Raw genomic sequence first — 17,025 nt, 5'->3', positions numbered from 1 at the left:
CGATGGAAGAATTCTTCTGTCAATCTAGCTACTGCTATTTGGGGAGGTGGATTACCGACATCGATGGAAAAAATCTCTTCCATCACTATAGGAAGGGTATACGCTACAGCGCTACTGTGGCAAAGCTACGTGGCCTAGCTTTTCAGTAGTTAGAGTTCCTAGCCCTCGAGTGTCACCCAGGATGATGGCACTCAGTGAAACATGAGTAAAATGTGCAGAGTTTTTACAGAGGACTTATTTGTCAGGCAGACTTTTCCCAGTTTACTTGTGCCTTGATCACAACATTTCACTCCTCTCTTATACAGGCAGATCTTCAGAGATTGGAAGGGGAAGGGGCAGAAACAAATTCTGCTTTGAATTTTCAGGTCACGGAGTTGGATCACAATTTTTTTTTTGGAAATTTCTCTAAAGTTTGGAAGGAGCTCAGTTCTCTGTTATTGGGGCAAGTTAGGACCCAAAAGTTTAGTCAAAGTTTGCCTGCTGTTTTGGGTGGAAAGAGCAGTTTTCCAAGGCTCTCCCTCAGAAGCCATAAGGTGGCACAGAACATCTTGAAATGCCATGAGCCTGGCTCAGAGAGATCGTTCTGTGTGCACATTTCATCAAGTTTGGCTACAGAAACTTCATGCTACTAATAGCGGTTGCGGGAAATTAATATTTCTCCCAGGTTGGTTTTCCCAGGAACCCTGCCAATGACCAGTGTTATAACACAGAGATGGGTCAAGCAACCTCACCTTTATTCCCTCGATTCTGAATCCCAGTGTTGCTGTAGAACTAATGGTCTCCCTCCACTGCATGTATCGGGGCTTGGTTACTGCATGCAGGGAATTCTCCTCCTCGGTCGGGGCATTGGGATCTACTTCAATCATCTTCTGATACATGTCCTTCCGCAGGCTTGGCTTCTTTCTGGCCTTGGTTAGCTCTTCCTCCAAATACGTTCTGCAAAGGAGGTGGAAAGATTATTAGCAGTTGATGAGTGTGGTACGATTCCAAGGTATTGTGGTCACTGTCTGAACATGTTAATAGCACTGAGGAGGGATGGCTGTCCTTACTAAGGGACTGATCCCCCCATATAGTCTGTAACAGGAAGTACAAGTGCCTTCAATTCCCACTGACTTCACTTGGAAGTGAGGGCACGCAAGGTCCTCACAGGACTAAGACCTAAAGAGGCAGTGTCGTATGGGCAATTTCCAAAGAACAAGAACCTCCAACACCTGGGGTTGCAATAAATATAGAGAGAGGCCTCTCATGCCCAGGAGCCTCCAGCCACGTAACCCACGAACAGGTGTTACAAATAAAAATTCAACATTAGCAACCTGAGATGAGGTACAAGAAAAGGCCATCAGCTACCTTCAGTTACACCAAGAAAGAAGATACAGAAGGCAAATGCAGCATGCACAGAAAAGCTTTTTTATTTCCAGCCCACCTGCCATTATTCAGAGCTCAGCCCACAGACAGACATTACAATTCAGGCGCTACCCCAAAGTGGTCCAATTCATAACATGTTCCAAGGGCTGGCTCAGTAGAAGCTGCTCTGCCATTTGCAGAGGGGGCCAAGAGAAACACAAGACACTTGTACTGCAGTAGTGCCTACAGGCTACAGTCAGAATCAGAGCCCTGCTGTGTCAGGCACTGCATAGTTAGCAACGGTCCTTACACCAGAAAGCAAGTACCTGGGATAACAGAAGATATCCGGGGAGTAACTGCCTATAGAGAAATGTGAAGACATTAACCTACATAAAGACTTGTTTAACTGACCCTGCACAGTTTAGTACCCCAAGCTTCCACCCTGTTGCAAATACTTCAGACATTCTGAATTTACTCAGGATTCAAAATTAATATGGCTAAAATCAGATTAGTTTCCATGCACTGCCTATCCTTGGGACCCCACAGTTCCCTCCTGACAGGTGCGAGAGGGCTCTGAAGACCCAGCAGGCTGGTAACACCTCTGTCAGATCTGTTCCAACACAGCTACCCTCCTCTCACTGCTAAATATCTAACAGGACTCTGGGACATTAGATGGTGTCTTCTTCTGATCAATAGGTAGAGTTGACGTAACAGAGTGGTGACTCTATTGGGATTTGCTGAAGCAAGTCAAAGATATCAGAGAAACAGATGACCAAGTTCGGTCCTGGACAAATACTGGATAAGCTTAGGATGCCACTGATGTGGTATTTAAGAGTTGTAGGTTTTCTCCACCAACGGACCTGTCCTGCGAGGTAGTAAGCACCTCTCCTGCACGGTGCAATGTCCAAATCCTGCCACGTCTTCCTCTCCCTCATTCCAAAGATCAGCCTTCAGCTAAAACTGTCTGGGCCCTCACCACTCCAGTTACTGTAACCTCTTCTGTGGCCCTTCCCACAACATCCCCTTCAGCCCATACAGAAAAGCAGCCAGCAGGATCATTTTCCATGACCGCTGATCTGGCCACTGCACAACTGCATGAGGTTTTTGCAATCACCTTCAAGGCCCTACCTAACTTCCACTCAAGCCTCAGACACCAAATCAGTGTCACCAACAAGAGGGGGAGGTTTTCTCTCTGACTCAACCCTTCTCCTCTGGAACAAGTTAGGAGCAGATCACTCAAGGTTTGTCTTGGATAACTAGTTTGAAATGCTGAGCAAACCTAAACAAGGAGTTATTCTCCCAAGCTAAATGAAGCTTTCAAAATGTGCTCTGTCAACTGACCATGTACCATGGAAACTGGCACAATTCAAAAAGCGTGAGAGAGAAGTTGCTACACCTCGACACTTGACTGTTAACAGCAGCTGATGTTCCCTTTGAGAATCAGCTGACATGCTCTGACTTTTGTTGAAGTCTGTCTTGTTCTTTTTGGTACATGACCCTGCCCCCTCACCGCACACCACGGTGTGCTGCAGCAAACAGGGTATTAAACAGGATGTTTTCACACAGAGCTGTTTTGAGATAGCTTAGTTCATCTGGCGTTAGTCTGTTTCAGTTGGACTATCAAGGAGGTACAACCTTGTTCCCACTCCTGTAAAGTACAGAGCAGAGTGAAGAGGTGTAACTCTGAACAGGTCTGTACGATTCATAATGGAAAACAATGAGACAACTGGGTGGGGCTGGAGTGCGTGTTCCTCCATTGGACATATATGTCCTTTTCCATAGATTTTATTGTTCTGGGTCCCATTTATCTGAAATCCTGTTCTCTGAACAGACATACAGAGTGTTTATTACCCTTGCTGTGGATTTTGGCCAGTCATCTCACAGTGATAACTGTGATAAATCAGGGGGATTGGCAATGAAGTCTTACAGCTGTTTTAAGTCAGCCTCCAGACAGATGTAAGCTGCCACTTCCTAGAGTAACCTGCGGGTGGGAAAAGGGCAGACTCCTCTAGGACAGGGTGGAAATGCTGAGATAGCATCTGCTCAGTCACAAGCAACAGCTATGACCTGCCTTCGGATAAGTCCCTCTCAGAACAAACTCTTTTGCCACCATCTGTTGAACTAACAAGATCTGCAAAGGAATAAACTCTGTGCAGGGTTTGGCATCCCCACTGCTCTTTACCACGGCCCTGTTGTCACAGTTCACAGCACTGATTTGTGCTCTATAGGTAGGCTTGGAAGGATTTGATTTTTATCAGCAAACGTCAATTTCACTGTGCATGCGCGCGTGCGCGCGCACACACACACATAAACTGACAAAAAAAATCTTTCCATCGACAATCATCAAAATTTACAGCTCGGCCAAGTAAGAAAAATCCCACTTGAGAACTTACTAAAGTCTGATTTAAGGATTTTTACTTTACATATTTTGCCGTGTGATGTTGACAGTTTGTGTTTTATTGGTTATGAAGGTCGAACTTTCTGTATCTCAATATCTATTACCATTAAATAATCATTTCTGATACCTACATTTTTGCCCTACTCCCAGCCTCAGAATTTCACACCTCTGTGAAAATTTAAATAGCTAACAATAGAAAAAATGCTTACAAATACACATTGGTGATATTATCCATCAAAATTATAAATACATAAAAATCAAATTCTATCCCTTCCTCCAGTAGCAGACATTCAATAACCTTCACCATTTGCTGCTTCCCAAACAGAGGACTTGTTCATGATATCAGGCCTTAATCTTCCAAGGATTCCCCATCCTTACCCACAGGCCTTGCCCACAGTAGTAAGTTTCACTCTAGAAATACATATGAATCAGTATTTCACAGGCTATAATCCTCAAAGCCCATTTGAAGTAGTAAAGATTCTAAAAGAATCATTTAACCTACCTGTGAAAATGCATCTAGCTCTGGGGCAGCCATTTAACAGTTTAGGAGAGCAGGTGGAAAGCCACCCAGTTGAAATGCAGTGGGAATTCAGGAAGGCAGAATGTAATTACCACAATTTGAATCTAGCCAGGACACAGAGGTTATTCATAAAGTTGCACCACATCTTTAATAGCTACAAGGGATCAAAACCTTGATTTTACATCTTCAGAATAGCAGAACAAGGCCATCTACACAATGGTAGGAAATTGCTTTGACACAGACTGAGAAAAAGTATCACCTTCTGAAATCCCACTCCCTATAGCAGGGGTGGGCAAACTTTTTGGCCTGAGGGCCACATCTAGGTATAGAAATTGTATGGCGGGCCATGAATGCTCACGAAATTGGGGTTGGGGTGTGGAATGGGGTGAGGGCTCTGGCTGGGGGAGTGGGCTCTGGGGTGGGGTCAGAAATGAGGAGTACAGGGTGCGGGAGGGGGCTCTGGGCTGGGGCAGGTAGGGGGGAGGGCTCCAACTGGGGGTGCAGGCTCTGGGGTAGGGCTGGGGATGATGGGTTTGGAGTACAGGAGGGTGCTCTGGGCTGAGACTGAGGGGTTCGGAGGGCAGGTGGGGGATCAGGGCTGCGGCAGGGGGTTGGGTGGCTCAGGGGTGCAGGCTCTGGGCAGCGCTTACCAAAAGCAGTGACATGTCCCCCCTCTGGTTCCTACATGGAGATGCAGCCATGTGGCTCTGCTGCACGCTGCCCCGTCTGCAGGCGCTGCCCCTGCAGTTCCTATTGGCCGTGGTTCACAGCCAATGGTAGCTGTGGAGGCAGTGCTTGGGGTGGGGGCAGCATGTGGAGCGAAGCCCCCTGGCTGCCCTAATAGGAGTCGGAGCGGGGTCATGCTGCTGCTTCCAGGAGCTGTGTGGAGTGCCCCTGCTCCCTGTCTGAAGCTCCAGAGCAAGGCAAGCCCCAGATCCAGCGGGAACTCAAGGGCCGGATTAAAATAGCTGGCGGGCCAGATGCGGCCTGTAGGCCATAGTTTGCCCACCTCTGCCCTATAGCATGGTTTTTGGAAGTCTCTCTGCCAGCTACTGTCTCAATTCAATCCTGTTTTGTACTGGGATCCTGTCAGAGTCCAAGTAGTTTGGTATGGCAGATTGGATACCCCAGCAAGACACAATGCAGCAAATAACCCTGCTGTATCCCTTCACTCTTTAACATTTCACATCCAGAGACCAGTTACAACAAAGCTGTTCTCTTAGGTAGCTAAGGACTAGCTCTCTGCAGATGGGCCATGCTTTCTTCCTGTTTTGCCTATGCCCAGGCAGTGGGGCTCAAAAGGCGCTTTACTTCCACATCTCAAGTAGAACCCAAGGGGGCGTGTGCTAGAGAGAATATGTGAGAGGGGGTTATGTCTATTTCTCATGGGACCTTGCTAGGCCAGTTTATATCTGTTTCAGAAACCAAGACAGGACATTACCAGAGCCTCCTCTCTTTTAAAACCTCACCTAAAACAAAGTGGCGAAGGGCTGTGGCTTCAGTTAGCACAGGGGTAGGCAACCTATAATATGCGTGCCAAAAGCGGCACGCGAGCTGCTTTTCAGTGGCACTCACACTGCCCGGGTCCTGGCCACCAGTCCGGGGGGTTCTGCATTTGAATTTACTTTTAAATGAAGCTTCTTAAACATTTTAAAAACCTTATTTACTTTACATACAACAATAGTTTAGTTATATATTGTGGACCTATAGAAAGAGACCTTCTAAAAACGTTAAAATCTATTACTGGCATGCAAAACCTTAAATTAGAGTGAATAAATGAAGACTCGGCACACCACTTCTGAAAGGTTGCCGACCCCTGAGTTAGCATGTAACTTTTGGGTGCGGAGAGGGAGCAGGCAGTGTGGTCTGAAATACTCACCCTCTGAGTATAGCGAGAAGTCCAGCGTCTCTTCATCTGTGGATACCCTTCCCTCCCCTTCTCAGTCTCCCCTAGGCTTTATCCATCACCTGTGCCCCTACGAATCTGACTTTAAGCTGAAGGTAACTGGAGGCGGCCGCTGCCTTCCAAAGCAAGGCAGTATTGCTTCCCGCTTGGAAAGAAGAAGGGTGGCAAGGCGTAAACAACCACTCTCTGCCTGCACCCACAACACCGTATGGAGTACACTATCTTCACAGCATTGCCAGAATGGGAAAACCCACAGCTCCTGCTTAGAGGAACACTTTAACCTTCTCGGGTGCAACATATTTGAGGAGATAAGCCTGAACCAAAATCCCATTTCTGACAAGCCAGAGTATACGTCTCAATCCTTTGGCTTGGACCCTTGCTCTCTAGATTCCTAAATCCTCTGCTAGCCACTGAACATTGTAAGCTTCATGTAGCAGCAATTATGGCTATAAGCCTCGTTTTGTATTGTGATAACACCTAGGGATCCTGACCAGCTATGTGTTAGGAGCTGTACACAGCTGGAAGTAGACAGTTCTTTCTTTATTATGTTAGCATGTGGAGGCCACAGTCAGGTCTGGTGTAACAAACAGCAGTCACAGCACCCCAGCTGCCTAGCCACTGTAGAGATCCTGCCCCAGAGGCACTAGGAGTTGAAAATGCAATTTGCTTTCTTCATTGAATCTTCGTTGGTAAGCTTTAGTGTGCACCTTGTTGCACCATTATGTATATTTTAACACAAATGCTATTTTGACTCCACTGCATTGCAGATCTCCCCTGAAAGTCAAGCTCTAGCTACCTGCTTAGCAATCACATGCAGATGATTTTGCCTAATTCCACCCACCGATAACAGTGTGGCAAAGGGATATACAGCCCCTTTCACAACTTCCTGCACTGCTGTAGCCTCTCGGCTTGTCAACGACACCAACACAGACCAGGCCTACCGTCACTGCCAGTGCAAGCAAATTTTAAGGAAATGATCTTCCGTAACCTCCTTGAGGAGGATGTGCTCTTTTGGGCAAAGCATTGGTTAACCCTGCTCAGAATATTTTTCTACTTGTTCACGCAGTAACTTGAACTTCATTCCCCTTCTGTGAAGCAGAGGCCAACCAAAACAGTGCAGCAGAACAGCCTGCCTCATTTCAAAGCACATGGGCAGAGTTACTAGGACAGTGGGTTTTCTTGTGAACAAGATTTAATTGTCACCCCAGGGGACAGACCCAGTCTCCATTTCCTCCAAGTTACACTTCAACCCATGCCCAAGTGCTGGGGGATGAAGTGGGGGAGATGCTGCTAGCTTGGAGACCGCCAGCATTCCATTACCTGCATTCCTCCCCCTCTAGAGGGGAGTATGGGTTTTGTGTCTGACAGTCTAACATGCCAGTTCGTGTTTCACATCAGGAGTTCAAAACGGGAAGAAGAAAGAAAAAAAGAAATTCCTCTCTTCCCACAAGAGCTGTCAGCTTTTCCAGAAAGCGTAAGCGTGTCTACCACATCTAAGCTTTAAGCCTGTCCTTTATGGGGATCTAAAACCCAAGTTGGCTAGTGGTTTATATCTGGCCTGAATCTGCATACTGGCTTTGAGTTTCGACATAAAAACTTAAGAACCTGATCATGCAATGCTTGCCCATGTGTAATCCAAACAGTCCCAATGAAGTCAACAGGACTAGCTCCATGATTAAGGTCTGCATAGCTAAGCGTTTGCAGGATTGAATTTTAATAGTTCATATATGGGTTCCAAGAAAGACTAGGATACGTATGCTCACCCTTTATGAAAGGCTTCAGGATTCATTGATGAAGGACAGAGTAGAGCAGGGGTTCTCAAATTAGGGGTAGGGACCCCTCAGCGGGCCGCAAGTTTGAGAGCCATTGGAGTAGAATATTATACGCTGTATCCCAAAGAGCATGCAAGAGCAAGTGAGAAGTAAGGGAAAGGATTAAAAGCTGTTCGAAGTGGAGCGCGTGAGGCAGAGAGATACAAGAAGGCTGACAGCTAGCACCAAGGCCTTCGCTGCAACTTGAATGGGCTAGAGCCCCACGTGGAATACACATATGCCCTAATGTTTTCATTGGGGCATCTCCCAGAACATTGGCTGTCCTGATAGACCTTGTCCCAGCACGCTAGAATGTACTTTGATAGCGTAAAACATTAGGTGGTAAATGCTGTTCTTCCTTCAGAGAGGGGTGCAGCTTCCTGGTGCTCTTCACCTTAGAGCCAGAGCTGGGTGTGCGACAGCACTGCTTGTGTTTTGGTCTAGGTGTGTGATGGCTAAGAAATGCTACCCCTGCCTGGACTTAAGGCAAACTTATGGTGGGAGCTCCCAAGCAGAGCTCTCTCTCTGTGTCTCACCTCTTTTCAAAGCTGCTTCATTCAAGGGTCTCTATTCTGACCCCTATACAACTCCTGAAATGCCCCTCCCCCCTTAGATTGGTGCCCCTCGTGGTTAAGAGAGCAGGGCAAGGTACTGTTTCAAAAGCTGCCATCCCCAGACCCCTGGAACAGCAATGGGCTACTAGTGCAGACTGATGCAACACCAAGCAATCCACTTTCACAGTATACCACAGAGTCACCACCATGTGACTGCAGGAGTCTATTCCACCATTTCTCAGGCCTGGTTTCCTCTTGTGTCTCCCACCTCCACCCACTTGGCTTCCCTTTCTAAAGCCCTGGGCAATAGTCATCCATGGCCAAGTGAGCCTGGCAGAGTAGCCAGTTTGCTCTGGATATTCTTTACTCGGATATTATGTTGCTTTAAGCACTGGATTTGCATTCTTGAACTCAGGCTGCTCCTTTCTGCTCAGTTACAAGCCAAGGCACCTAGCGGCACTAACCTGACTCCCATCTTGCAGTCCATAACGCAGGGGGAGTCAAATTCAGCCAGCAGGTCTTCCATCTGATTGTACCGCTCCCCATCCTTCACCACATCCCCATGGTAGGCAGGAACAAAGGGCTTAAGGACGTCGTTCATCAAGCGGTCCAAGCAGCGCTGCTCAGATTCACAGTGCTTCTTGAGTATCCTGCCATTGGCTGCAGCCTTGAAGCTACCTGAGAGACAAAAGGCAACACAGTGTTTACTTGGGTGCAGACCCTTCACAGAGGAGAGCAGGCAGATAGTCATGAAACCTCCTGCCCCTGCTGACATCCCCACCCAGAACAATCAAGGTATAATGAACTGCTATTGAGTGTTACATAGTGTCAAAGGTTAAAAGGATCTGACATGACAGACCTCAAGTGAGAGTCAAAGCTATATGGACTGCTCATTTGTGGGGGACTCACACTATCACTCCTTCCCTGCCCCCTGAACCACTGCCTCTAAGCATAGTAGCTTCCAGGGACTGATAAAGGAGAGTAACACCCCCGCACATTGCTAAGGGGCAGGGTTTAAACTTGGAACTTTCATTAGCCGAGCACAAACCTCTACTGCTGGAATGATAGGAGTAAGTCCAGCATCTGGCAGCAGTGATAGCACTACACTCTACAAGCATGCCACACTGGGATCTCCTTCATCTCCACACTATGATTCAAGGTGACCACTTAATGAGCGTCACAGAGACAATTGAGGCCAATACAGGGAGCTGATTAACTGAACAATCAGGATACTTCCCAACACTTCATTAGTCTCACACCCTGGAGGGTTCCCTTGATGACATGGCACAGCTCAACCTTCATACCTGCATGCCCTGCTAGTTGAATCCAAGGATACTTTTTCTTGAAGGACATAACAAAGGGAGACCAGTGCACCATATTTTTGATCTTCCGCCATGACTTGCTCTAAGGAAACAGAGAAAGGCATATAGTGGGTCAATTTTTTGCTGTTCATAAAGCTGGCCTAGAGAGCAAGTTTGTGGATTTGGGGAACTGCAGAAAAGAAGGCCAACACAGAAAGGTGAAAGAGAAAGAAGCATAGGGAACACTGCTTCTCCCCTTTCTCTTCTGCCCCAGTGACAGGCTGGGCTAGAAGCAAATAAGTCATTGGATCTCTATTATCAACTCACATTGGCATAAATCAAGAGTGATTCCATTGAAGTGAATGGAATTTCAGTTTTACACTGGTGAAAGCAAGATCAGAATCAGGCCCACTGGCTCAGGAGAGCACCTATCTACATTATATACAACAGAGTCACCTGCTATCCTTGGACAGGCTGTCAGCTCATTTCTGGGGTGCACCTTGGACAGCTCGTGAGTTAGAATTCTAGGAGTCATCGTAAGATTTTACAGGTATGCCAGCATTAGTCAGGCTGGGAAAACTCCACTTCAGATCCACAAGTGAGAAGCCTATTTTTGTTCCCACTGAAAGACAGCTGCTTTGGTCATTAAGTATTGAGTCCATGAATGTCTGACTGATGAGCCAAACCCAGAGAGTCAACACATTTGAGAGAACAGTTCGCTTCTGACATATGGTATTTGTTGTTAGATAGATTTATTAGTATAAATACTTGTGTGTACTAAGCGGGGTTGAATTCTAACATAGGAAAGCCTCTTTCAAAGACGCAGTCTTTCCTGAAGAAAGTTGTTTTCCCTAGATTGTTCTGATGGAACACACAGCTAGTAAGAGGCAGAGATATTTCTTATCTCAATACCAGAAGGCTGTGCAAACAATCCATGCAGGCTATATACAACAACAACAATGGAAAAATGCCTAATTGCACAAGATGAGACAACCAGTGCTTTTGTCCTGGCGACTCGAGAGCAATTGAGTTCAGCTTGGAAGTGCACATTAAAGTTACCTTCATTTGCTCAACCTTAAAAATGCACGTAGGAGAGTAGCTACCTCATTCCATACAGGCTGGAGAACCAAGCTTCATTCCCTATCCATCTGCAAGGGGTGAATGAGTGATCCAACATTCCCAGTCCTTAGGGCATTTACTTGGGGTGAAGTTACAGGCCAGAGCTAGGCAGCTAATATTGTAGCCAATGCATTTGAGGAGAGGGAATTGATCTGGGTGCAGAAAACAGATTAGTTTTTAATTTCCTAAGCTATCCCGCTGAAAGTCACCATTGTATGAGTTTGGGGCCACTGCACTCATCATGGTTGCTAAGAGCATTTGTGTGAATTCTTAGCAACAGAGAAACACAGATGTGGGGTCGCCACTTATCTGAAGCTCTGAACTCAGTTTTCAGACAGCAGGTTCTCCTACTATCTTGGTGTGATTTTACAGAGTGCAGGGCCATGTGGCTTTAGAAGTTTTAACATTAAACCGCAAGAAGCATGCACTAAATTATGCCATTTAAGCATGGACCCAAGTAAGGGGAAGTGTGAAGCTGCTTTGCCTCCTGGGGTAGCCATATGCAAGAGAGAACAGGCTGCACCAGATTTTAGACTGAACCTTCCAAAGGGACTAAGGATGAGGTAGGGCCAGGTACCTTTTTGTGGGACACAGTGAGAGAGCAGTCCCGGCACTGCCCAGGGTGTCAGGCTCTTGCATGGGATGCACAATGGAGGGAGGGGACAGGGAGGAACTGGGTGTACCATCTCTCCCACCAGCGTGCATGGATTGGCCATTCACCCTTCCAAGTAGTTATTGGGGAATCAGGGATGTCAGTCTGGTCCTGGGCTTGTTTATAGACCAAATGTTTGTCAAGGAAGCTTCCAAAACATTAAGAGCACCTGGGGCCTCTCTCTCTTTTGCACTTTGCTGTTCAGGATTTATTTATTCAAGCTGCAACTTTGCAAGGTTGGATCAAGAATGCAGAAGGCAGCTCCCTACCTGACATGTGGATGAACGCTTTCTTTCCAAGTAAAATGCCAGAAGTTGTGTGCTTTGGCTGTTCTTTGTTCTCTCTTGGCAGAGTGCACAGGGGCTTTCCCCCTCCTTTTGTTTTCAAAATAGTAACACTGAGTTCTGACTGTCACTGATTAATTGATTTATTTATTTATTTTAAAAAAGACTCCAGTCTGCAAGAGAGTTAGGCTTCAGATCAATGTGACCCAACTTGTCTAAAATAAAAGGGGGAATCCTCCCACCAACGCAGAAACATAAGTCACTCAGTCCCAGGATACAAGCCAAGGCAACAACTGTTCTCGAGCCAAGATTTTGTTTTTCGGTGGTTAGAGGTTTATAGCAAAAGCCTTGATGTATTTCAAAGCATGAGCTAAATGATGCCAAGTGACTCCTGAAGTAGTGGTGGCCATCTCAATGCCTTCCCCAGCAGAGGCTTTGAGAGATATCCAGATAAGTCCTGCTCTGTCAATTCTGTCTTTCTTCTCCTACACCATACCCAAAGGCCTTATTGGCAAAGAAAATAGAGTTCTCACAACTCTGGGACGGGCTAAACCTCTGCCCCTGGCAACTGTTTAACCTGGTGTGCTAACTAGAGGGCACTGAACTGACAGAGCGCACTTTCTATTCAGTTAAGCAAAATAGGGATCTAATGACCAGCTGAACCAGGGTCCAGGGTTGCCTGTCCTCAGCATGTCTACAAGCACAGCACATTCCCACTACTTTACACCCCCCAGGAAACGATTCTGATCCAGATCTAGGACAGGTATTTGCAAGCCACACTTAAGTGCACAACTCGTTTTCAGAGTTACTGCTTTTCCAGCAGGCTTGCACATACTAAACATACCTCAAGCGCTGCCAAGCAGTCAGACCTTCATCCAAGCAAGGAGATGCGATGATAGGGGAAAAACCTGAAGTGTTACTGAGTGGCCTTGTATTTCAAGGGGAGGAGATGTTTACTTGGAGCAGCTGTGCAGAGGATTTTGAGTAGAGCGGCAGTGTTTGTCTCAAACTGCAGAAGTCAGCTCCAGTTGAATTCAAATGACCTTGGTGAAGCAGGAGTATACTTGTGTGCCTATGACTTGCTAGAGTTTTCCATGGGGATATTTGGGAAATTTCACACCATGATTTGCAGCGTTTCAAGTTGGCTCTGGTGTGCGGGGATAAGCAGCCTATTACAGGCTCAGCCTATCAAATCACTGTGACCTACCCAATGTCACAGTCCACCCCACTTCTCAGTAGCCATTTCTACCTGGTTTCTCAGAGGCAGAAATTCACTTGAACTCTCCTAGTACAGAAGACAGACTGTGCTTAGTCTCTGCCCCTGCAATTCCTTTTGGAGCCATCTTTATTTTACATTTGGCCTGAGATAAGCACTTCTCAGCTTTACAAAGAAAAGTTTGCTTCACCAGAAGAGGTCTCTTGTGCCATCAGCCCAAGGCCTACAGAGTATTATTCTCAGCCCAGAATGCCAGAGAAGCTTGTTTTGCTGGCTAGAATTTTATTGGTTAGGTGAAAAACAAGTGTTTGGCTTCTCTGTTACTGCAGTGGTTAACAAGCAAGAATGTTTGCCAGGGACAACTGCCCTACTGAACTGCGGAGCTGCCTGACACTTCTGTCCACTATAAAATGAGATCTAACGTCTCCTGGAGGAGACACAGGGATTATTTTACTCTGTCAAGTTTCACAGTGACCACAAACCTTGCCGTGGCCCCAGAATCCACAAACCTTCCCCCTCACGGGGGTCACTCTCCCAACCCACTCTTCACCCCACAGCTTTCCCCTTCCCTATTCACATCTCCCACATGGCTCCAGGCTTGTCTGCCTAGGTACACAGCACCCTCATCCAAAACACATCCTGATGCAAGGGGGGCTCCAGGCCCTTGGGGTGCCCAAGCATTCCCCTGCACACACACACTCATGCACACACACACTCCTGCTGGCACCTGCGAATGGGAACACAGCAATCCAGGCAACAAGGTTTTTTAAATAGGCCCTTTGGTGAGGTGTTCCATGGAAGAGCATCACCTCCGAGCTTTAACGTAACTGTTTGTTTGTACTTCAGGAAGTTATTCCGAGCTAGGTATAAGATCAAGCCTACAGTTACCTGTGTAGGTGAGACTGCATACGTAATTACTAGGAGAGTGTTACTTGCAGGTGGTTGCACAGATACTCAGAGTAAATTATTCTTTGGAACACCGGGAACCAGACTATTTGGAAGAGTCTTGTGGTGTTATAGAGTAGTGAAGTGTCAGTTGGTACACAAGATGGTGGTTTTGGTGAAGTTATGCATGTGTCTGACCATTTCAGGAAGGCTTGTTTGCACTGCAGTCAGTGGCACTATGCATGGTTAAAATGAAGCATATGTTTTAAGTTCTTTGCATGATCAGAGTCTATGACATGCACAGCCATGCTGCATGTATGCTGTCCTTAGGGGAGGTTCGGAAAAGCCAGTAGTCCAGTTAAAGGTGCAAGGGTTAATTTAATATAACTTTGCAGCAACACTGCAGAGTGCATAAGTGGGGCAGCTAGGGAAGGTGTTACACATTTTGTATTCTCTCGCTGCATCTAATCTGTTTTAACAGCAGCAGCAAATGCAGAGTGATTAGCTATTCTGTGCTAAACTATTCAGCAGTGATGAAAAAATATTCAATGAAGAGCCCCATGGGGCAGGCTACAACACTTATGTGGCAGTGAGGCTAAATATTACAGCTATATAAGTAGACTCTCCTGACTTACTTCTGCAAGAACTCTTAGTAGCTGCAGATTCATTACATCTCCCTCTGTCCCAATAAGGCAGTAGCTACTGACTAGCTTTCGTCTGTGCATCTTTGGATGCTAGTTTGGGGCCAGTCCAGCTAAGTGCCCTAGATGGGGAGGAGGGGTAGCTCAATGACTTGCAGGGTCAGACGTTTAATTCTAGTGCTCCCTTTTGGCATATGGGGGAGGAGGATAGAGAAAACACTGTTTTATCTACTGTGTTTATCTTACTTATTGGGAGGCTAAGACAGGCTGTGGGCTTCCCCTATCTGTCGACAGAGCTTGTATGGAAAAACCAGACAAGAACTCAGTGCCAACCCAGAAGTTCAGAGGAAATATTTTGTTTCATTAGATTAAACAAAACGTGACTGATGAGATTGAGGTTTGCTGTATATTTGCCCTATGGCAGATGCCTCTTTCAAGCAGGTGGAGCGTGACTAGTCAAAGGAGTTGCACCTTCTAAGACTCTCCTCCCTCTCCCTTTCCTGGTATAGATTTTGAGGGGGGTTTATTGTTATTATTTCCCTTACAGATTGCTTTGTGAGTGACTTCCCCTTACTCCATATTGAGCCAGAGATGTGTGGCAACCAGGTTAATTAGCTGCAATTATGGCATCCAACAGTTTTATAGGGCCAATTGTTCCTGCAAATTGCTTGAGTCAGGCTTGTAGTGAATTATTTCCTTATTGTTATTTAATACGAGCACATTATGTTAGCCAAGACTGACGTCGACCTCAGGCTTGGAAGAGGATGAGAGTCCAGGGGCACTTTCAGTCAGCGATTACTCCATATCCTAAAAACAACATCACTCCATTTAGAACGTGAAAGAGTCTGGAGTCAAAACAGACCGAGGGAGATGTCAAGAAGAGCCGAGGCAGTCTTTACAGCAGGCTGTGATCCACAGTCCAGTGCAGTGGTGCTGAGCAACCACTGTTTCCACGCACTTCATGGGAGCTGCAGATGCTTAGCTCTTCTAAAAAGTCAGGCCCTAATTATATTGCATCCATACTGGACAGAGTGAATGGATAACGGGAGTCAAGGACAGAGGCAGGGATAGAAACCAGGTTCCTAACTGCACTTACAGACACTCCCTCCTCCTTTAGGATTTGACAGTTTATCCTCTGGGTTTCCATTTTCACCAGTAGACATGGCAGGAGGGAGTGAACTTGAGTAACTTCTAAAATTCATGCAAGAAACAGGTACTGAATTTTATGTTTGCTGGGCAAGCAAGCTAACTAGTTCCTAGATAGAGCTTGGCAAATGTATGAACAGGATTACATACAGTGGGGCTGCCAGCCAGAGCAGAGGCCTGGACTCAGTGACTCAGGAGGCCCCTTCCAGTCCTACGTCCCTCAGAGCAGACGCCTGGACTAAGTGACCCAGGAGGCCCCTTCCAGTCCTACGTCCCTGTGTGTGGCACATTAACCGTCTACAATCCCCAGCATTTATTGAAAAACTATCCATGGCCACCCATGAATTTAATGATGTCCTTAAAATGACCAGTGCAAGCCATTCACTTCTCATGCAATGCTTGAAAGACTCCAGTGCCTGGAAAACCTGCCGAGAACTTTGTCTCCCATACCCCCCTCACACACCCTCTACCCCCACCCCTTAGGCTTGATAGGAGTCACAGTGTGCAGTGTTCAAAATACCCTCAGGGAATCAGTGCACACCTGCAGTGCAGCAATTCTCTCTGCCCCTTAGATTTAAAGTGAAAGCATCATCCCCATCAAAAAGGAAACTCCAGCCACAGGGGTTGCTTGGTTGTATTCACCCACGAAAGCTTATGCTCCAATATGTCTGATAGTCTATAAGGCGCCACAAGACTCTTTGTTGTTTTTTACAAAGTTCAGTGACTTTCAGCAGAACTTGGGAGTGCTTTTAGGACAGGTGGGGAGCGCGGAGAGGAGGGTTCAGTTAAGCACATTTCAGGTTTAAAGGTTAGTGATTTGCTTTCAGAACCTACTGCCTTGTCTCAAAATAGAGAAGGGCAGATTTTGCACAACATTCATCAGAGTATATAAAAAGCAGAGAGTGTTTGCCCACAGAGTTCACTGTGTGTCAGCCTGTTCTGAGGCCATGGTACACGCAGCCAAGGGAAAAAAGGCCATTTAGTTTTCCATGTTTAAAAGAATGAATGTGTTTTCTTTCAGTCTTTAAAAAGCAGTTAAGGTTTCCCTAGTGATGATTGTTTCCCTTCATGAGGAAAAACCTTGTACCTCCTGAAGCGATAAGAAGGACAGCTTTATTCATTGTATAAGCCGCTGATGTGCAGATTGCAACAGCACAACCTGTATGCAAGTCCTGGCAGGCAGATGCTTCTGGCTGAATAGCTCATTTCTGCAACCAGGTTTGTAAACCTGTCTTCAGAGCACTGGAA

The 17,025-nt window shown here is 46.4% G+C and overlaps 1 protein-coding gene across 1 annotated transcript in view; it reads right to left on the bottom strand.

Annotated features, from left to right (window-relative positions):
- The window catches only part of ITPKB (inositol-trisphosphate 3-kinase B), a 108,384-nt gene that overhangs the window by 14,829 nt on the left and 76,530 nt on the right, over positions 1-17,025 (bottom strand). The window contains exons 2-4 of the mRNA XM_032798216.2: positions 9,838-9,937; positions 8,998-9,211; positions 732-936 (exon numbers count right to left, since the gene is read on the bottom strand). Coding sequence (XP_032654107.1) covers positions 732-936; positions 8,998-9,211; positions 9,838-9,937 — 519 coding nt within the window. The remainder of the gene's footprint in view (positions 1-731; positions 937-8,997; positions 9,212-9,837; positions 9,938-17,025) is intronic.

The sequence above is a fragment of the Chelonoidis abingdonii genome, chromosome 3 (assembly GCF_003597395.2).
Source record: "Chelonoidis abingdonii isolate Lonesome George chromosome 3, CheloAbing_2.0, whole genome shotgun sequence".
In the NCBI taxonomy this organism is placed as follows: domain Eukaryota; kingdom Metazoa; phylum Chordata; order Testudines; family Testudinidae; genus Chelonoidis; species Chelonoidis abingdonii.
Note: the sequence above shows the minus strand (reverse complement) of the source record. Positions and strands in the feature narration are given on the sequence as shown.